The sequence below is a fragment of the Gopherus evgoodei genome, chromosome 2 (genome assembly GCF_007399415.2).
Source record: "Gopherus evgoodei ecotype Sinaloan lineage chromosome 2, rGopEvg1_v1.p, whole genome shotgun sequence".
Classification (NCBI taxonomy): Eukaryota; Metazoa; Chordata; order Testudines; family Testudinidae; genus Gopherus; species Gopherus evgoodei.
Window position 1 is genome coordinate 174,577,035 of NC_044323.1, and position 22,242 is coordinate 174,599,276.

The 22,242-nt window shown below is 45.7% G+C and overlaps 1 protein-coding gene across 2 annotated transcripts in view; it reads right to left on the reverse strand.

The window, feature by feature from the left end:
* Positions 1-21,736, reverse strand: part of PXDC1 (PX domain containing 1) — a 36,372-nt gene extending 14,636 nt beyond the window's left edge. Inside the window, exons 1-3 of one of the 2 annotated variants that reach the window (XM_030552320.1) lie at positions 20,557-21,731; positions 3,190-3,281; positions 981-1,098 (exon numbers count right to left, since the gene is read on the reverse strand). In XM_030552320.1, coding sequence (XP_030408180.1) covers positions 981-1,098; positions 3,190-3,281; positions 20,557-20,812 — 466 coding nt within the window. In that variant the 5' untranslated portion in view covers positions 20,813-21,731. Of the gene's footprint in view, positions 1-980; positions 1,099-3,189; positions 3,282-20,556 lie in introns of both variants that reach the window. The other variant, XM_030552321.1, reaches the window with a different exon arrangement.
* Between the last annotated feature and the right edge of the window lie 506 nt (positions 21,737-22,242).

The window sequence follows — 22,242 nt, forward strand, 5'->3', positions numbered from 1 at the left end:
AGATCCTGAACAAGCTAAATTTTGCAAGATGATATAAAGAACAAATGACTGATTTTCTGTGTTTGCATTTACTCCCTCTCGGGATACATTTGCACATGTCATATACTAATATAGGAAAAACCTACTTTTTTTGCGTGTGTTCAGATTAATGAATTTACCCACCTCTACTTGACTCACATCCTGGTCAAGGAGGATTAGGTACAGTAAATGGATTCATGCCCTCCCTCGCTCCCCCAAGCATACGAGTAGATATCTGAAGAGAATCCCTGCACTGAAGAGGAGACTGAATTTGTACATGGAAGCCAAACCAGGCATGGAATCACTGTTCCGCACTTACACCTGCTCTTGTGTTTCATTTAATTTTTTTGTTGCTCTTCACCATTGTTTATACAGGTGGGTTTGCTGTTAAATTTCTCAGTCATGCTTTTATATTAAGGGTACATTTATAAATCATTTATAAAGGGTTAATAAACTCTAACAAATGATTACTTCGAACCATGGCATATAATCAAGTACGAAATTTTCTATTTACTGATGTAGTCACAACTATCTGTAAGATATATTACTCATGTCTTCTATATCTTTTCACTTCGTATTAACTCTTCTTAAAATATTTATAAATACATCCTTAGTACAAAATGTGACCATTTTGCATGTTATAGAAATATACTTTATTTAGTTCATGTCCTCTCAGTTTTTCCATTGTGATGCAACAGTACAGACAGTGGAAGGACACAGCCTTCCCAAGGAATGGCTAATGGACTCCAAGCAGCGGAAAGAAGAGTCTGAAGATCGTATAATGCCCAAAGGAGCCATCTCAACATGCCCTATAGCTCTATACATTAGAAGGCAAGAGAATGGGGAAAGTGGGGGGCAAAGGGTTTCTTCTGAAATGTTGAGGAGGGAGGGGAGGGAAAGAACAGACAAATATTTTAATTTAATAATTCTTGTGTGCATTCTAGCGAGCTAATAATTCTTACCTGATATTTTAACTGGACTCTGAAAGCTTGGTTGAATTTTATGGACATTGTCATTTTTTAACACTTGATCTAATGGAGATCTTTCAAAGAAGGTAAGGACAACTTCAGATCTAGAATACTGAAAAAGAACCAAAGAAATAAATATTTTCAAAGTTTAAGGCCCAGGCACACCGCTTGGTTTGTTTATCCTGTTACCCCCTACCTCCCACCTGTCACCGGGCCAAATCTTGAGAAATGCTGAATACATGCAATTCCTATTGACAACATGCAACTCCCATTGACAACATTAGGCATTCCAGATGCCCAGTGCCTCTCAGGGTTTGTCTAATAAATTATGACTACTTAATGGATGTCTTTATTTTTGTTTTTTTGTGACTTGCCCGTCAGTGATTTTCAAGGCCCTTTGTATAAAATATAGTTAATGTTCCTTCTAACAAACTTATTTGTCCAGTGGGGGAGGGTGGGAGGGAACCTCTTACACTGAACTCATCTGGACATGCCAAAAATCTCACGAAGTCTGAAACTCCTCTCGCTGGCACTCCTTTTCACTAGTGTAACTCCACTGACTACTGTGCTGGGCATTTTGCTCTACACAAGAACAAGCAGCCAACCAGGTCCATGATCTGCAGATTTCAAAATGACCAACCATTCACACTGGTTATCAGTCACCATGGTTGCCAATTACTCAAGTAGTTTTCTTCCCCAGTAAGTGCTTTGTTTGCTCATGAGTTAGTTTCCTTGGTAAAGACATTGACACAGCAGACGTGACTACACACTTTGTAAGTATCTGAGACACTGAAACATAGCAATCTGACTGTCAGGCAGAATGATCATGTCTGTCACATGATCTATTGGCTACACCATCTTATGACAGGACCTTGGTTGAAAATATAAAATAAAAATACATTGTATTTCCATGCTGCATTCCATTTGAAGAACTCAAAGCACTTAAAATGAATAAAATCGCTCAGTATCCCTGCAAAGTATCATTATCCCCATTTTATTGATGGGGAAACTGAGGCACATATGTTCAGTGACTTCCCCATTTATACAGCAAAGCCAGTGCTATGACCAAGAATGCAACTCATCTCCCAACTCCTGCATGTGTGGTTGAACTTCAAGAGCAATTGCTCTTTTACAAGATCATCCCAAGGATCTTTAAGTGTTTTGCATATATTAATCAAGCCTCAACATAACCTCATCATGGAGATAATATTATAATACCTTTTGTACAGATGGGCAACCCAAGGAACAGAGAGGTTAAGTGACTTGTCCAATTTAAAAACCGGACTGAATCTAGGATCCTGATAATATTAAAAGGCATTCAGAAGCCTGGGATGGCAATGGCAAGACTATAAATAACACCCATTATTATTATTATTCATTGAGCACCTTCAGTGTGCCCCGTGCAATAAAAACAGGAAAATATATGGTCCCTGCTTTACTGAGCTTACAATCTACAACCCCAATCCTGCAATCAGAAAACACAGAGGTAGACTTTTGTGCCATACAGAGCCCCACTGAAATCAATGGGGGTCTGCTCATGTGGCTCTAATTACAAGATTGGGCCCTCAATTCAACACACCATGCAGGTCAATATATTACCCTGAAAGACAAGGAGATGATAGTCATGGCAATGCCACAGGTCACTTTGTAGTAAATGTTATGTAACAGAACATTACTTAGATCACTGGTTCTCAACCTGCCGGCCACTTGTGGTCCAATCAGCACACAGCTGCAGCCCCTGTGACAGCCTTAGGACCACACGGGTAGTGTATATATATGTTGCATGGATTCAGCCCTCATAACAGAGAGAGCTGCATATGTGACCCACAATGGTAAATAGGTTCAGAACCACTGAGTAAGATGGATTAACTCTGACAGGCTCCAGATAAGAACTTGTGTTGAAATGAGGGATGTACCTGACTGGAGAGAGGGTGATAGTTTGGTGCACTAGGAAAAGCAGGGTCCTCTGGGTAAAAAGAAGGATACCAAAGGGCTGCTTAGGAGCAAAGGCAGCAGGGGTAGAAACAAAGGGTAGGGTACTATGAGGGTTGAGATACAGGGAGGGATGATATGCAGAATCTTGAACAGCTCCTTCTGCCTCTACAAAAGCTCAAACAGCCCCATGCCTTCCCATCTAAATGAAGAGGGCAAGTTACTATCCACCAGGTCTGAAGTTCAGTAAGGTGGTACTTAGCATACTTACTTTCCAAGGCATATTTATAATAATCTTCAGAAGCTTCTCCACTTCGTTAAGCCTGGCTTCTATATCACGGGCCTCTTTTATTGTGATTAGTCCTAGAAACAAGGTAAACACATTGTAAGCAAAAATGAAAATACAAAACATGCAAGCAGATATCTATATGTAGTAGACAGATCTAGTTTGCTCAAGAATATGTGGAAAGGCATCAAACAGCATGCCTAATTGATACACGTCTTTTACCTCAGGAGATGATAACACATTGTCCATTTGTAGCCCCCCTAACTTAATTTCAGAGTGTTGCTGTGTTGGAACACAGGGTGGGATATTAAATCAAAAAACCCCAAATCCTCTTTCTAGAGCCATGATCCATCTTTATTTCTCAAAGAAGAGTGGAAAAGAAAATACCCACACAAGAGAAGAGGAAAGAATCAAACACAAGCTAAACAAAGCTCTTTGAGAGCAGTCTCATATTTCTTTGAATGTAATATGGTACAAGAGCAATAATCAAAGGAAGATTTTCAAAACCCTATTTGTAAACGGCTAGACTGCAGGACAAGTGGCTTTTGCTACAACTATCATGGTAATCATCCACCATGAACGTTATCACACAGCCATAGAAATGATCAAGATGGAAAAAGACATTAGATCCTCTACACCATCTTAATATCCGGTCAGTGCAATATATTTGGAGTGCTTTGTTTCTATTTTAAATGTCTCAGAATAAGAGGCTTCCACCATAATATTTGAGAGATTTTTTTCACAACCTAACAGACCTCATTGTTGGGAAATGAGGCAGTCCTAAAGGCTGCTGCAGAAAAAAATCCAGCAAACTGAAAAACCTGGGTGAATCTTTTAAAAGCAGAAGACAAAAACGTGTAAAATAGTTTGAGGTGTAACCCTGTCCTTGAGCACTCTGTCAATTTTTGTGGTTTTACACTCATATTTTCCTGTTTTTAAAAAATGTTTTAATCTCTTTGTTTCTGTGTGAAAGACCCATACAAGACTGTCAAACATATAAAACGAACAAACTAAGGACAAAAATATTTTCAATCTCTCTCTGCCATTGTTATCTTAGACTGCGGCTACATTACACAGTTTACAGCAGTGTGGCTGTGGCACCGCAGCACTGCTAGTGCAGATACTCTAATCTGATAGGAGAGAGCTCTCCCATCGATTTAATTAATCTGGCCCCTGCACACAGCGGTAGTTACGGTGGCGGGAGAAGCTCTCTCCCACCAACACAGTACTGTCCACACTGGTGCTTAGATTGGTGTAACTTACATCGTAGAGGGGGGCAGCTTATTCACACCCCTGAGTGACATAAGTTATACCGACATAAGTAGTAGTGTCTACACAGCCTTATTTTAGGTGTTGCTCGTAGCACTGGCACATACGTAACTTCCAGACAGAAGTGTGAGTTTAGGCTGGCAATGGTCCTTAAAGTACAGCTTTAGTTAAAAAGGTTACAGACTATCTCAACAGCAACTACTACTGGCAATGGGCCCCAAATTTACATCATCCACGGCAGAGCAGAGGATTGCCAAGGATGGACCAATAGGATGTTGGATGTGTTGTCACATTCTGCTATATTCTATACAAATCCATTAAGCACACCGTAACTTCCCCTATTTCTTCCTTGCTCAAGGAAGGAAGAGGTTCCTTGCCCAGAGCCCAAGTCAACTCCCACTGAAATCAATGCGAGTATTTCTATGGACTTTAAAGGGAGTTGGATTGGGCCTAAAGAAAATAGACATAGCAAAACCAGCAGCCCTTAATATTGGGGTGCTCAGAAACTATCTAGCTCTGAATTTTGTAACTAATAGGCACCTACAGAGACTCCGTCTTACCACAATGTAGGTGAACAGGGCTATTGGGAAGTTGGACCAACATATAGATATAGCCTCATTTCCTACGTCTTCCTAGTTGCTTGGTAGCCCATTTTGCCAGCTCTTTATTCCAGGCCAGCCCCACCTGTGCTTTGACATGGGGCCAATGATTCTATATGCAAAGTGGCACTGTACTGTTTGCCTGGCTTTTACTATGAATAAGTAGGTAAGTAAATAAATCCATGTATTCATGTCTTAATATTTGTGACATCATAGCAGAATTTTCTAAAGCCTTCACGATCCAAAGCTAATTTCAAGGGCTGAGCAGCTGACCTTCCGGTGATCTGCCATATACTATCCATCCATCATTGCCTCGCTGGTCATCCACCACTACAATGACCCCCATCATTCCTTCCATAATAACTTTCTCGGGTTACCCATCTCTACGCCTAACATGACCAAGTACATAAGTTCGCATCTGTTGATTTCCAATATCAGGATCTGATTTTCTCCAGTAATATTTCTAACATAGGCATTCATCTTTTTTTCCTGCCAGACATACAGTATTATATAAAAACTTTCTGCAAATCCTTGAACACAATGGAACTACTTGCACGAGAACAGACTATTTGTGTAAGTAAAAGTTTTCAGGATTGGGCTCCAGAGTTGCAGATTCAAGACACTGACACACCTCCTAATCTTCCTAAAGAGATGGCTGAAAGGAATCAGTACTTAGAGAAGAATATTTGTCCACGTAAGAGCTCTCTCTGTCTACAATGGCCTATTCTAGGGGTAGGCAACCTATGGCACGTGTGCTGATTTTCAGTGGCACTCACACTGCCCAAGTCCTGGCCACCGTTCTGGGGGGCTCTGCATTTTAATTTAATTTTAAATATAGTTTCTTAAACATTTTAAAAACCTTATTTACTTTACATACAATAATAGTTTAGTTATATATTATAGACTTATAGAAAGAGATCTTCTAAAAACGTGAAAATGTATTACTGGCATGCAAAACCTTAAATTAGAGTGAAGAAATGAAGATTCGGCACACCACTTCTGAAAGGTTGCTGACCCCTGGCCTATTCTTTCATCAGAAATGGCAGATGAGATTTTTAGTCTCTGGAACTTCACAGGCCACCCAGTAGGGGGTTCTACAGCTCCATGCATCCACCAAGATTTTCCATCATAAGCAAGAGATTTCATCTCTAGTACATGTTTCTAACCTCTAGATCATGGAAAAGAATCAGCTATAGACCAAATACAAAAAATAAAAACCTACCAGAAACTGGAACAGAGAAGGCTTTATAGCTTTTAGCACAATAAAAAACATTTTTATTAAAACCTTAAACAATGTAACAGAAGAAAAGAAGCAGAGTGGGGACTAAGGAGATTAGGAGTGATGGGAGGCAGCGAAAACTCCTACCCTTTTGCTTTTTTACCGAAAGCCTGCAAGAGCCATCCATGCTCACTTGTTACTTCTGAAAATAATGCTTCCTCTCAGTGACTGACAAGTGCCAATTTGTGTTCAGACTGCATGATTAGCACATGGGTCTGCTTTTAGGATCATGCAAATCAGCACTGCCAGAGAGAGAGCTCCAGCACAGGCTTTGCCTAAATGCATGAATAAGGACTATATATGCATGAATAAATCGCTATAAACGTTCTCACTCACTACAAACATGCATCCTAAAGCTGCTGATCTTATGCCATTATTGACTATGTATTCAGCTAGGTACAGAGCCCCTCTGCTTTATGCATCTGCATTCTAAATATGTGGAAAATACTCAAATGATTTTACATGTAAACTGAAGCCAGCATAATTTCATTTGTAATATTTGCACACATTATATAATTTTAAAAATTAACAGGTACAAGACATGCCATAGTACTTTCAGTAACTGTAGGCCACGATCCTACAATTTATGGGACTGCTCACATGCATAAGAGTTCGCAGGATCAGTCAGAGTAACTTTTGGCCAAGAGGGTTTCAGGATTTCACCCAAGTCCTCCATTTACACTGCTAACGCAGAGTTGGAAACCTTGTTCTGACAGGAGTCCTTAAATAAAGGAAAATAAATCAGAAGAAGATGCCTTGTAGCTTGGAACCCAACTGTACTATTTTTCACTTGTCCAGTCATGCATACGTAGGTTAGCTGAGAGCTGGGAAATATCCTAGTGAGGTCATGGAGAAATGTTGCTCACACTCCTTTTCTTCTGCTGCAGTCTGACTTCTAATTGAAAGCATGTGCTAGATCCTCCCTGGAAACTTTGCTGTGCTGTCTTATTATGTGTACTATGTTTGGACAAATAACTATCATTTCAAGTGATTTAAATGCTGTGAACACCCATCTTTAACGTTCTTAAGCTAAACTGGATTTCCATGGGCTTCTTCTCCCCACCACAAAACCTTCAGTTATATACAAATGTTACTAAAATGTGAATAATTACAATATTTTAATGTCCATACACCTAAACTTGCACGCTGCTGAACTTCCATGTAACACACATACATAGCAAAGCATTTATTTGATTCATTTGCAAGTTTTTTAATTGATGGGGGAGGAATTTCACTCAATGGTGCCCAGCTCACTATATCACATGCACTGTTGATGAGAAATGTACATAATGAATCACTTATAAAAAGATCTATTGACTTCCAAGACAAAATAGCTACATACATACATACATACATACATACATACATACATACATAAGAGTTGTAAGTCTCACACACCATCCCCAGATAATGCCATGAATAGGTCTTTGGTTTTCCAAAAATGTAGCTGTGTTTAAGTTGGCAAACGTCTCAGATAGGTCCCAAATCCTGTTCATCTTACTCACAAGATTAGCCCTATTGACTCCAATGGGACTAACTCATGGTTAAGGGGTGAAGGGACTGGCCTAGAGATCCTCATCCTCCTCTTCCGCTCTTAAGTTTAACTCACTAACCTTGGAACCTTACTGGAGCATGGAAGTCAAAGCAAGCGTATGCTTTCTGCAAAGTGTGTGAGATGTTGTACTGCGATTACTATTACATATTAAATAAATCACATTGTACCTTCCTCTCCTTGACCCAGACTGCCATCTCCCATGGGAAAACCCACAGGAGGGAGCAAGGTGAACCAAGAGGTGGACAATCCCATGGAGTATGTACACCTGGTAAATTTTCCTATATCGAAAGGGATTGAGGGACCACAAATTTTGGAGGTTGAGCCCCCAATCAATTGCATGGAAGGCAATTAGATCTTACAAATCCTCACCTGCAGGGCATGCATTAGCAACCTCAGCCTGGACTCAGAGGAAGATAAGACAGTTAGGGTATGGCTACACTTACAGTTGTACAGCGCTGGGTGTTACAGCTGTCTTTGTACAGCTGTGTAGGGAAAGCACTGCAGTGTGGCCACATTTGCAGCATTTGCAGCGCTGCTGGGAGTGGTGCACTGTGGGCAGCTATCCCAGCGTTCAAGTGGCTGCAAAATGCTTTTCAAAACAGGGGGGTGGGGTGGAGTGTGACAGGAAGCGTGGGGGAGACAGAGAGAGTGGATTTTTGGAGCTGACACTGTTCTCAGCTCCATGCCTTGCAAGTTCTAAGGACTGGAAGATACACAGCACCAACCTTCAATCATTTTAAAAGTTTTGACCCCTTCCCCCACCCCTCTCTTATTCACTAAATGCAAATTATGCACTCCTAAATAGCCTTCAGACCACATAAGCAGCTGCTCAACACAGACCCCCCTCTCTCCTCAAGCAAACAGCTGTGAACATTCCAAAGCAATTCCCCTGACTCTGCTCGCTCGCTGGAGCAAAGAGCAGCTGTGTTTGTTTTTTAGATCAGTAGCTCCGGGGAGCTCAGAGTTCAGCCATTCTTCCGGTTTGTTGTAAGCAGGCATTCTGGGATACCTCCTAATACCCTGGAGGCCAATAACAGCACTTTTGGTGGCCACACTTGATGAGCAGCGCTGCATCACCAGCGCTGCAATCGTTACACCCCAAGCAGACCAGGTGTACAGCCAGCGCTGCAGCCAGGGAGTTGCAACGCTGGATGTGCCTTGCAGGTGTGGACAGTTACTAAATTGCAGCGCTGTAAACCCACCACCAGCGCTGCAACTCTCCAGTGTAGCCAAGCCCTTAGTCTACAGCTGTTATTGCCACCCCTCCTCCCCATTTCTGCACAGAATTATATAGGAACAAAGGGACATTCAATTACATTAAAAGGTGGGAAATTCAGAACGGATACAAGGAAATACATTTTCACACAAGGAGCAATTCAGCTGTGAAACTGATTGTCATAGGAAACAACTGAGGCCAAGAATATAGCAAGATTTAAAAGGGGGAGGGGGAGCTGGGTATTTATATGGCTAACCAAAAATAGCCAGAGTTGTTATAATTAAAGATAAAATGTTGGAAGTGATATTAAATTCCATGCTTCAGGGTTTAAACTAATCTCTAATTATTAGAGATCAGGATGAAGCCTCTGTGGAGTGCAGATTATCCCATGTTGGCCTACTGCAGATTTTTTACACCATCCACTGAAGCAGCTGGTCCTGTTGCAGCCAGGATACTGGACTAAATGGACAGCTGGTCTGATCCAGGGTGGCAAATCCTATGTCAGGGTTCTCGCAACAAATTTTTTAGTGGCCTCAGAGTGCAGCCACCAACTCTCACTGGTGGCCACACTGACACTTTTTTCTTAAAATACTTAATTAACTTTAGGAAAAACAATTAAATATGCACTGATTCACATCCAAATCATTGTAATGTATATTTGTAGGGTTTTTTGGCAGACTCAACAACAAAAATAATGTGGCCTCCCCCATAGCCACCCCTCTCCATCCAGGGCTTAGCACAGGAGTCTCAAACTCAATTTACCGTAGGGCCAGTGCCAGTCCTCAAATCCTCCCAGTGGGCCAATGTCACTCATGCTGCCCAGAACCCGCCCCCCAAAAACTCCGCCCGCACCTGCCTAAGGCTCTTGGAGGGAGTTTGGGTGGGGGAGGAGGTCTGGGGTAGGGGATTGGGGTGCAGGCTGTGGGAGGAAGTTTGAGTGCAGAAGGGGTGAGAGGTTGGGCTCTGGGAGGGACTTTGGGTGGGGGAAGGGGTCTGGGGTGCAGGCTTTGGGATGGAGTTTGGGGGCTGGGAGAGTGTGGGGAGGGGCTGCAGGTTCTGAGAGGGAGTTTGGGGGCTGGGGAGGTGTGGGGACGGAGCGCAGGCTACGGGAGGGAGTTTGGGGGCGGGGGGGAATGTGGGAAGGGGATGTAGGCTCTGGGAGTTTGGAGGCAGGAAGGGACATGTGGGGAGGGGGTAGGGGTGCAAGCTCTGAGAGGTGGTCGGGGGTGCGGTGCTTACCTGGGGCTCCAAGGCGGGGTAGGCCAGGGGGCATCAGCGTGCTTCTGCCCCCAGGCACTGCCCCCACAGCATCCCATTGGCCGCAGGGGCACTCAGGGCGGGGGCGGTGCGCAGAGGCACAGCCCCGCCCTGCCCCTGGGAGGATCCAGGAGCAACTGGAGTGACCAGGCAGACTCCACTCAGCTCTGCTGCCGGGGCACCTGAGGGGGGATCTCCCGGGGTCAGCAGGTGGGGCCAAGGGAAAGACCCAGTCCCAAAACTGCTGGAGTCCTGCGGGTAACACTGGGGAGGCTCGCGGGCCGCAGCTGGCCCGCAGGCCAGGAGTTTGAGACCGCTGGCTTAGCGGGTCCTGGGGCTTGCTGTGAATATTTGTATATTTGTTAATAATCACAGCAACTTAGTAGCTACCTGGGAGGCTATGAAAAGTGATACCTTACATTAATAAATATACAAGTATCACTTTTCACAGATAGCTAGTAAGTCTGCCGTGAAGTGATACCTGCATGTTTGTTAATTTCACTTTTCTCAGCAAGCCCCAGGACCTATTAATTCTTGGATGGGGGGCCAAAGAGGGAGGCAGCAGAAGCCAGAGGCAATGGTGGGTCAAGAACTCCCTTGCTCCTGCAGTGTTGCGCCCCACCTCTTTCCAGAAGCAGTGCAGGGTAGCACATCCAGAAGCAACAAGGAGGGAGGAGAAGGGGCCGATGCTTCCCCTACTCCCATCACTATCCAGGAGGCTGTCATGGCCACATAAAAAGCCCCTGGTGGCCGCATGTAGCCACAATGGCTACATTTGAGAAACGTTGTCCTAAGTTCTTATGAGAGCAGCACCTCCCCTGTGACACCTCGTCTTCAATTCTGCCACACTATCCATGCAGGGGGCTGGGGACGGCGTCACAAAGGCAGCACTCTTCCTCACTATCCTCAGGGAGCTGGGGAAATCCACACATGGAGGGTTCAGTCCATGCATTAATTCTGGAGAGAATAATCCAGGTTTTAGAGGTCACCTCTGCGCTCCAAGGGTTTCATTTTCATGTGATATCACCAACATTGCTCATTCTGGGGGTGTTTCTTGGGGAGAAGCTGGCAAGCTGTGCTGGGAGCTGGACGTTGGCAGTGTGTAAAAAACCATTGTTTTAAATTGGTTACATTCTGAACAGAGTTCTTGCTTGGGAACATTTAGGGCCAGATTTGTAAAGGTATTTAGCATTATGCACGGAGACTTAGGTCCTTGGTGAGATTTTCAAAATGTTCATCTTTAGGCAGATAAACACCTGTAAAAATCTGGGCCTTAGTGCACAAATTTAATCCTGATACAACAGGTTTCTTATTTTAAGATCCATAGCTCAGATTATGCAGAGGTAAGTTATAGCACCTAGGAGTATTCCTTTCAAACAACAGCCTGACAAATTCCCCAAAACAGGAATTCAAGAGTAAAAAAGGTGGGTTTTTTTATTTCATTCTATATTTAACTCAACTGTTTGTGCACACATGCACAGCCCAAGGAGGTTAAAGGCAGAGAACTCTGGTCTCTCAACTCACTGGCTTTTTACATACATTCATACCAACATTACCATTTATTATGACAGCGCCTACAAACAACAGTCTAGATGTTCAGGACTTTACTGTCACAAGCAAAGAGAACAGTCCCAGCCCCGGAAATCTTGCAGACAGGGTGTCAGATAAGAAACATGGTACAAGACAGAACACAAAAGACAAAATTAAGTGAGGGAAAAGTGATGAGAGGAAGAGGAAATGAAATGAACTGAGTTTGGCATTCAAATGGAACTCTCTGCTATCTCTTTTAGCACTGAATTCATACAAACTCAGAAATTCAGCATGGAATGTAGACCAAAAAAAACCCCAAACTGACAGATTTTATTAATTCATCATGTACTCCAGATTTTTGGATGGCTTTGTTATGAAACCAGCAAGTTTTATTCATCTTATAACATTACAGATGAACCATTCATTTTTGCCATCACTGGACCACACTGTTGAATGATTTAGTGAACATCAGCTGGTTTCAATGGATTTACCTATAACCAAGTAAAACTTGTAAAGGAGACTGAGAAGCAAATGAAAAAATATATGTCCTTTCACTAAAAGGTCCTTAGCAATCGTCTGCAACCAATGCCATCCTGAAAGAGCTGAATCTAAAGGCCACTAAGGCAAATAAAAAAACTGAATTTCAGTCGGACTACACTGCTAGAAGCCTGAAAATGAAGATCTGTTCCCTTCTGTCCACTAGACTGAAGTTCTGAACTCTGTTAATGAACTACTGACATTGTCAACAGTGAAATGGGGCACAATAGATGCAGTGTATTTACCCGTATTGTCACAGTACTGTAACAGCTGCTGTCTTTGGAAACTGCTAAATTGCCTCTGTGGTGCTCCCTTCACACACATATTAAACTCCCAGATGGTCTTGTAAACAGTGTATAAGAGAGCACACATAACACAGTAGGTTACGGGTACAGAAAATACAGCAAAATGTGACAGTCTTCTAGTGTGTGTAGTCCAGATCATGCAGCCCTCAGTCCTTCCTGGTGCACTGCAGATGTGACACAGAAGCAGCTGAGCATCTCTTTCCCATTCACTGATGTAACAGGAGAGGAAGGCAGAGACGATCCAGCATGAAACAGAAGTTGTGTTTCAGGAGATAATGTGGAGGATGATAGGAGAGCTCTGATGTGCCACAGATAATTAATTATTGATGACACCAACATTCTCGCGAAGGACAGAGAAAAACGTGAAGAGGAAGAAAGGAAACAGAAAGTAGGCCAAGCAAAGTGAGACATGAGGGGGACAAAACAGCCTGGGAAAGACTGACGAAGAAAGGAAGATTAAAATCAGACTAGATGGGACAGGGGTGGAGGAGGAAGCAGCTGGAAGAGAAACAATCTGAAAAGAGAAATATAGCAGAACAGCCCTATGAGACCGATGAGATTGTGTGTACTGAGAGTGTGTGTGTGTAGGTTCAGCAGAGGTGAAAGTAAGCTGGTACGGTCCAGTGTACTGGCTTCCCCAGGCGGCGACTTAAATTGCCACCAGAGCCCTGCTGCCAGAGCCCCTGGGTAGCAGAGGTGGCTGGGAGCCTCGGGGTTCGGTTGGTGATTTAAAGGCCCTGCCTCTTCCCGTTGAGGCCACACCCCCTCCGGTTGAGGCCATGCCCCCTGCTCAAGACTCCAGCATACCGATAAGTCCTTAAAGGGCTTGTCTACATCACAAAGTTGCAGCGCTGGTGAGGGGGTTACAGCGCTGCAACTTAGGAGGTGTACATATCTGCAGGGCATCACCAGCGCTGCAACTCCCTGTTTGCAGCGCTGGCCGTACTCCCGTTTTGTCTCGGGTGTAGAGGATCCAGCGCTGGTGATCCAGCGCTGGTAATCAAGTGTAGACACTTACCAGCGCTTTTCTTGACCTCCGTGGAATAAGCAGGTATCCCAGCATACCTGAGGATACCTCTCTGGTAATCAAGCAGGTCTCCTTCCCCGCGGTTTGCTCCAGTGTTCTCCGAATCCCTCCCCAAGCGGGTCTCCTTCCCCGCGGTTTGCAGGGGGGTTCGGGGAACGCGAGAGCAAACCGCGGGGAAGCAGGTCTCCTTCCCCGGTTTGCTCTCGCGTTCCCCGAACCCCCGTGCAAGCAGATCTCCTTCCCCGCGGTTTGCTCTCGCGTTCCCCGAACCCCCGTGCAAGCAGGTCTCCTTCCCCGCGGTTTGCTCTCGCGTTCCCCGAACCCCCGTGCAAGCAGGTCTCCTTCCCCGCGGTTTGCAGGGGGGTTCGGGGAACGTGAGAGCAAACCACGGGGAAGGAGACCTGCTTGCACGGGGGTTCGGGGAACGCGAGAGCAAACCGCGGGGAAGGAGATCTGCTTGCAGGGGGGTTCGGGGAACACTGGAGCAACCCGGGGAAGGAGACCTGCTTCCCCGCGGTTTGCTCTCGCGTTCCCCGAACCGCCCTTGAAGCCGCCCAACAGCGCTGCAGTGTGGCCACATCTAACACCACTTGCAGCGCTGGTTGCTGTAAGTGTGGCCACTCTGCAGCGCTGGCACTATACAGCTGTACTAATACAGCTGTAACAACCAGCGCTGCAAAATTGTAGATGTAGACATACCCTAAGTTACTTTCACCCCTGAGGTTCAGGCACTACACACAACCATAATGTGAATGGCCATTCTGGCAGTGCATTTGAGCTTTCATGCTTACCATCCAGGTGTCTCTACGCTAGAAACATGAACGTATATAAAGTTATTAGCACATGTTAAGAGTTTATAAATACAAGGATCAAATTCTGAAGTCTGTGAGGGCAGAGTTTCTGGAAGCAGAATTTGGCCCAGGAAAACAGCACTAGAGTGTATAAAAGTGTTACAGTTCCACTCCATTAGGATTCCCAGAAAACACAGTCACTCAAAAGACCAAATTTATCACTGGCTTCAGTGGGATTGTGCTTAGGAGATAAAATTTAGATTGATCAAGAAGCACTAGGGCAGGGATCGGCAACCTTTGGCACATGGCCCGCCAGGATAAGGCCCTTGGCGGGCTGGGCCATTTCGTTTGCCTGACGTGTCCGCAGGTTTGGCCAAATGTGGCTCCCACTGACTGCGGTTCACCACTCCAAGCCAATGAGGGCTTCAGGAAGTGGTGCAGGTTGAGGGATGTGCTGGCCACCACTTCCCCTCACCCCTATTGACCTGGGACAGCGAACCGCGGCCAGTGTGCCAAAGGTTGCCGATCTCTGCACTAGGGGCTGGCTCCTGCACTGGCTGAATTCAGTGGGAGGTTTGCCTTTGACTTAATGGGTGAAGGATTGTGCGTGAAGAAAAGTATCTAACTACTCAATATTATTTTCCAGGCAGTAGCCACTTCTCGTTCATTCTATGCCAGATTTGTACCTCATTTTCTCTATTTTACTTTATTAATTTGATCTACTGCAATTATTTCTGGACCTCTTTAGAGTGAATTGATCATTTTTATGTCAGTGCCCTAATCCTTTTTGCTGTCTTCCTAACCAATTTTTACAGAGGAGGTAATTTTGAATAGATGTAAGCAGAGCGTAGAGTGGTAATGACAAGAATCGTAAAGTACTGTGTATGTCTGTGAGTGATAAGACTGCACTTATTGAGCCAGTCTGTACTTTTATATTGTGTTGTTTGTGCAGGCGCTTAGAGTAAGGGATAGGTGCACTTCAGACACCCAAAGAAAATACTATGAAGATTCTGGTGACATCATAATGAATCATGAGAATGAAGATTCTCTGTCATTATAAGAACAGGAATCTGATCGGAAGACGAAATTTATGCCCCTACAGAGAGTGGCAAACAGCATGGAAACAGACATGTTAGCCAGCTTACTCTCAATGTGTAAGAAAAACATTTTACAAAAGCATCACTGTAATAAGGAGTACAGCTGTCCTAGACACTCACACCTCATGCTGATGAGCGTACTTGGCCTTTAGCCTCATTATGCACTCCAGATGTCCAGGTATCAAGTATACTTTTCCATGAAGTCTTATTGCTCATACTGCGTATACTACTTGTACTATAGTACAGACTGTGCAAGACTGATACCCTGTATGTGTAGACCTCCCCACTCCCTATACAGGAAGGGGAAGGTGATCAGCTATCCCCATAGCAGCATTTCTCTCCCTCCCTGCACACACTTTCTCTGGAACTGCCAGGGCATGTGAAATGAAACAAAGCTGGCAGCTAATAAAATGTGATATACCCTCTAATCCCTCTGATGAGAAAACCCCTGTGCTGGCATAGGTGTAATCAGGGGAGACCATGCCAATGCAATTCCACTGGAACATGTAATTAGCGGTTCTCAAACTTTTGTACCAGTGATCCTTTTCACATAGCAAGCCTCTGAGTGTGACCCCCCTTATCCATTAAAAACACCTTTAAATATATTTAACACCATTATAAATGCTGGAGGCAAAGCAGGGTTTGGGGTGGAGGCTGACAGCTCGTGACCCACCCAATGTAATAACCTCATGACTCCCTGAGGGGTCCTGACACCCAGTTTGACAACCCCTGATGCAGATGGTCTTGTGCCCTTGGTGGATCTTGTGAGCCTTATGGACCAGAGCCTGCCTTTCTTCTGTGGATGAAGGAGAACCATTCCCCTGTCTTCCATACAACAGAAGAATACAGACGAAACTGCACGAGAGGAACCTCATTAAATTCCCTGTTTCCTATGCAGGTACCACACCACCTAAGGGTACAACATGGCTCATAAAGTCTGATCTTTGCAAGATTCTGATAACTCTCCGTTCACATTAAAGTAGCAGGAACATTTATGCTTTCATGGAAACTCTGGTCTAAAGGAATACAAATTAATACTACTCTCTATTTGCTTTTTCAGTCAGAATTTTTGCTGGGTGTGCTGGTACCCACCCCCATTAGGGCACAGTCACTGGAAAAGTTAAGATATATGAATACAGCAGCTCATGGCATTGAGCACCACTAGGAAGGGCTCAGGATCCTGCAAGAGGACTCTAAGTTTATAGAAACATATAGTAATCTTAGTTTAATGCAGTGAAAATTCCTTCAGTATGGGTATTAGCACAGGGCTCATGCCACAAAATACTTATGCAAATAGTTCTTAGTCTTGTAAAGAGACCAACTGACTTCAATGGAACTAACTGCATGATGAATGTCTGTTCACATGAAATAGGGGGTTTTGCAGGTCCAAATGCTGCAAAGTTCATAATGAAATGCAGGCTTGGTGTAATATTATAGCCTGACCCCCAATGAGAGGAGATCTCCCAAGAGCATGTACCATGGTACTGAGCACATAATCAAGACTTTCTATCTAGGGAATCCTTGTTGCAGTACAGAAGCATGCATTTATACCAGATCAGTTCATCTGCACAGATGCCCTGTGCAAGGGTCAATGATATTTCTTCAGACTGAAACAGATTTACATGTAACAAACTTCAGAATGCAAAACACTGGTTTACACTTCAAATTTGTGTCAGTATAACTATGTTGCTCAGGGGTGTGGATTTTCCAGTCAATATAGCTACCACCTCTTCAGAAAGTGGAGTGCCTATGCCAACGGGAGCAGCTCTCCCATCAGCATAGGCAGTGACTTTTACTAAGCGCTACAGCAGGGCAGCTCCACCTGTGCTGCTGCAGATCTGTACGTGTGGACAAGCCCTGAGCTGCAGAACTCTAATCTCAAAACAAGCCACAATCAGCTTGCAACTCCCTCTTAAAGATTTAAAATATGTATTTCTCCAGTATTCTCCCCACCTCTTTTTTTAGTATTCCTAGTGCAACAGTGGCCAATATGGGTCTTTTTTCCCCTATTACCTTATTTTTGCATAAGCATCATTAATGCTGTACAGTTCTGGAAATAGTGGATTGGGGGCAGGGGGGCTGGGTCACTACAATTTGCTGTTACTGCGCAAAAAGGAACATACCAGCACAGAATGTTAGCTTTGTTTTGAACCCACAAGTATTTATAGTCCCACGAAAGGAGTGGTCTACCATCTCTTTCTAAAATTTCTGCAGCTGGAGTGGACATTTTTTAAGCCTACAAATTCTTAATAACCATTTTTAAGATTAAATTATTTCAGCTCAAATTTTAGGTGTCAGCTACTTGAAAATATCCCTTAACTTTTATATAACAGTTTGACAAAGTGTATATAAATGATAGGATAATCTAATTCTTCTGATGCTACTTAAATGTATCTACGGTAACCAGAAGTACTTCCAATTCCTGCTCTGCAATGCAAATTTGACTCACAAAGCTTTCACTGCTTCCATAAAGATTGAAGATGCAAATAATATTCTGCCTGGTACTTTTGGAAAAGCTAGGATCAACAATGTATCTGACTCAGTGCTAATGCCTAGAAACTGTGTGACTTTCTACTGGGTTAAATATATTGAAATTTATGGAAAAATGTGATTCTTTAAAATGCTACATGCAGAAACCTGAGATTCAAAAAGTGCATCTAAAATGAGGTCATACCCTATGTGTATCAAACACATTATAAAATCCCCTGCTTAAATCCAAAGCATAATTTAGTTAAAGAAGATTTGACTGTATGTGTGGCCAGACAAGCACAAGTTCTGGTGAATAAATATGAAATACAGACTGTACAGAGAAATACAGTGATACCTCCTTACCGTAAAGTCATTTTTCACAGAATTTCATTTTAAGACGTGGGCTAACTGTAACTGGAATTATCAGCTACATACTGCAAATACTCAGAAACAATTCAGGACTTTGATTCCATCATATTCACGTCTTTCACTGTAAATAGTTTCCATCATTAGCCAAATAAAGTACAGTTCTTGAGATTTAAAATATCTTAACTCCCAAATCGTAGAATTGTCAGCATTAAAAATAATGCAGGGAGACAGAAGCTCCCAATGACTGTAGTATTAGGGCTCAATTCTTCCACCCGCTCCTCATGCACATCATTCACTGTGGAAGCCTACTGAAATCAGGATGACAATTTATGTGGGAAAGATTACTCACAGAAGTGAGGGCTGCAGGACCCAGGCTTTGCATAGAAATTAAATCTCCTAATGTGCTAAGGAGATTTACTCTTCCATGACTATTCATCAGTTATAGTTTATGCTTCGTGGGACGATCAAGTAGGGGCATCAGCATTTCAGTGAGAGTGAAAAAGCACAAATGGGGCATCTGAAACATGTAACTAAGGCCTAATATTTTGCAAGAGCGGTCGCTGATTTGAAGGGCCTCACTTGATACAACTAGGGCCTGGTTTTTAGACGTGTTGAGTACTCACAGCTCCAACTCAATTCAATAGGGCCTATAAGTGCTCAACACCACTGAAAATCGGACCCAGAGTATGTTAAATTGAGTGCCCAAATCAGTAGGCCTTAGAGTTGGCAGCCAGCTCAACAGTTTTCAGCTTTTACACTGCAAGGTTCCCCAGTTGACTGCAGGGGGCACTCAGTGCCAAGACTGTCAGCAAGCATTCCTTCTTCCCTCAGTGTCAGCTGAGAAAAGATGAGGAGGGGAAACAACATGAACTAAAATGAGCAACTCTACATTTTCAGAAACTGAAAGAGAAGCAATTTCCCATGAACCTAGAATACAGCACAGGAATCAGGGGGAAAGGGGCGGGGGAGATGAAGAATATATTCCAGATATTCTTAACAGGACAAAATGACAACACAAATAGATGGAGACCTGGCAGGAGTAAAGAAAGCAGGAGGCTTGAGTGACTGACAGAGCCTGCAAGACATATTTCACTTTGAATTACTCTAGGAAAAAAATGATTTTTTAACCACCTTAGCTTGGGGAACACTCTCTGATACTACCTCCAACCTCAAAGACCATGTCTTTTCTCACACAGGTGAGAATCAGAAGTTACTCCACTGAAGTCAGTAGAACTACACTGGTACAAAGGAGCAGAGAATCAAGCCTCAGAATGTAACTCTCCATCACCCTGCACTGGGGCTCAGCATAGGATGCTTAAAGAGAGACAGCAGCAGCAAACTTCCACGTTCTTATGTGAAAATATACACGACGTCTGGACTTTCCCCTTATTATTAGCCCTGGAAGTCTGCTCTATCGCCTGTGAAGAGCTGCAGACTTCCCACTTTCAACACCAGTGTTTCCCTCATACCACTTCCCCCCCCCCCAAAAGCTCCGCATCCCTCAGAGTGTCCCATGCGTCTGGGGCAGGGGTGGGGAGGTGTTAAATCAGTGTGGATGGAACAGCAAACACAGATTATGTCAATTAGGCTCACTTAGCCCAAGCGGGGTGGGACAGTATTCTAAGCACCCTCTCTGCAATTACGTCCACAGGGTGCATCCGAATTTGGGGCTTGTGCGGAGCATGATGACTGAGTTCAGTTTCCCAGCAATCTGGGCCCAACCTCTGGCGCAGATTCTCTCCACTGCCTTGTATGAAGGGTTACCAGTCTGATTGAGCCAGGCGGTATTCCACAGCCACTGGACACGGCTGTAAGTTACACAGTGGGGAACCCAGCGCGTTATATGGCGTTTAACCCCTTCCTCCCCCACTCGTTCTGTAGCCTTTCAATCGCTCCAGGAACACGACTCAAACCCATACAGGCAACAACAGAGCCTGACTCTCCCCAGCAACTACGTTACCTCTCCCCACCCTCTCCAGGGCGTACCTACATACACCCCAAGCCAGGAGCAGGGTCTCAGGCAATAGGAAGGAAGCCAGAAGCTGCCCAAACCTTGGAGCAGGGGGGACTGTGACAGCTCGGGGCGATCCTCCGGGAAGGAGTCCAGCAGCCTCTTGAAGAGGCGGCCCAGGTCCGAGTAGCTCCGGTGCAAGTAGAGAACGTTCCTGTCCGACCACTCGGTGCGGATCTCGAAGAACTCCTCCTCGTCCCCGCGCCGACTGATGATGAGTCTCCGGATGCCGTTCACCCAGCAGCCCCTCACGTACATGTTCACCAGAGAGGTGCCCTCAAACACGGCCGAGGCCATCCCGCCGCTTCCCGCACATACCCCGGCGGGGAGCAGCCTCCTCCCGCTGCTGGGGAACAGAACGGTGGCTGGGGGGAGGGTTGAAAATCAATGGGGGGTGCGATGCAACCCGGACCGCAAAAAGTACGGGTTGAGTCTCCTCCTGCGCTGGAGGGAGGTCCCAGCCCTGCCCTCCTCCCGCTGCAGCGGTGCTGCGTGTCACACGCCCGGCAGGCAGTGGCACGGCGGGGAGACCTCGACGGGCAGGAACTTTCCCCGACTTTCTTGCACTTTGCCCGGCGCCAGCCAGCAGCTTGGCCAAGGGGCCCGAGCAGCCCCCCGGGCTAGGAGGCAGAGCCCTTTGCAGTCCGATCCCGGGCACTCCCTGCACACTCAGCTCTTGCTGCGCCTTGGCTCTTTCCCCACGCAGCAGCTCGAGGAGGCGCCTCCAAGCAGTCACCCCTCCCGTCCCGCCGGCTCCTCTGCCCCCGGGACTCCGCGCGGGGGAGGGACGCGAGTTCCGCTTGGGCTCCGCTCCCCCGGCTTTGGCTTCCTCTCTCAGGATCCCGCGCCAGCGCGGGCGGGATGCTGAGGACGGCTGGTAGGAGTCTCCCGGCGGCAGCAGGCAGAGGCCGAAGCCCCCTTTGCCTCCTCTCGCCAAGGGATTAGGGCTGGGTTATTGCAACGCGATCGGGCGCGCTGCCCCCTCGCCCCGCCTGGGCGGCTGCTCTGCGCGCTCCGGCCGGGACAGCTCCCTCCTGCTCGGTGGCGCTGCCGATCCCGGCACGCTGGGGAGGGGTCAGCAAAAAGCCCCGGCCAGCGGAGCCTCCTCCTCAGCTGCGCTTGCCAGGCTCCCTCCCCGCTGCAGCAGCAGCAGCTGAGAGCCCACAGCCAACACCCGCCCCATCCCCAGCGCTGAGCAGGGTCCCGGGCCGGGGACAGGGTCCTGCGCCTCGGGGTGATCTCACAGACAGCCACTGAGCGGCCGAGAAATTGCTCTCCCTCCCACTGACCCTAGAAGTTTTTCCTCCAGCCCCAATAGCTGGGAAGAGACAGCTCCACCCGCCCCAGCCTCTGGCTGCTGCATTCGCGGCCTCTCAGGGCCCGCTTCTAGCGTGCACGTGGTTTTACAGGCAGACCCGGCTGCTCTGGTGAGATGCCTTGAGCAGCAGGAGTGTCGGCGGCTCTCCGGGGAGACTGGCTGGAAGATGAGTGCCTGCCATATCGAGCCTCCCACGCCATGTTAGCTAAAGCAGGATAGGAGCCTGGACTCCTGGTGTACTACTGAGGAAAGAGCGAGACTAGAAGCACATACGGGATTATAGAGGCAAAGCAGGGGAGAACCTAGCAAACTCGGTGGTGCTTTTTTCCACCAATCTGTCTTTCCCTCTTTGCCCCCGAGGGCCACCAGTACCCCTGACTGAGCCTGCAAAAGCACTGCACGCGTTCTT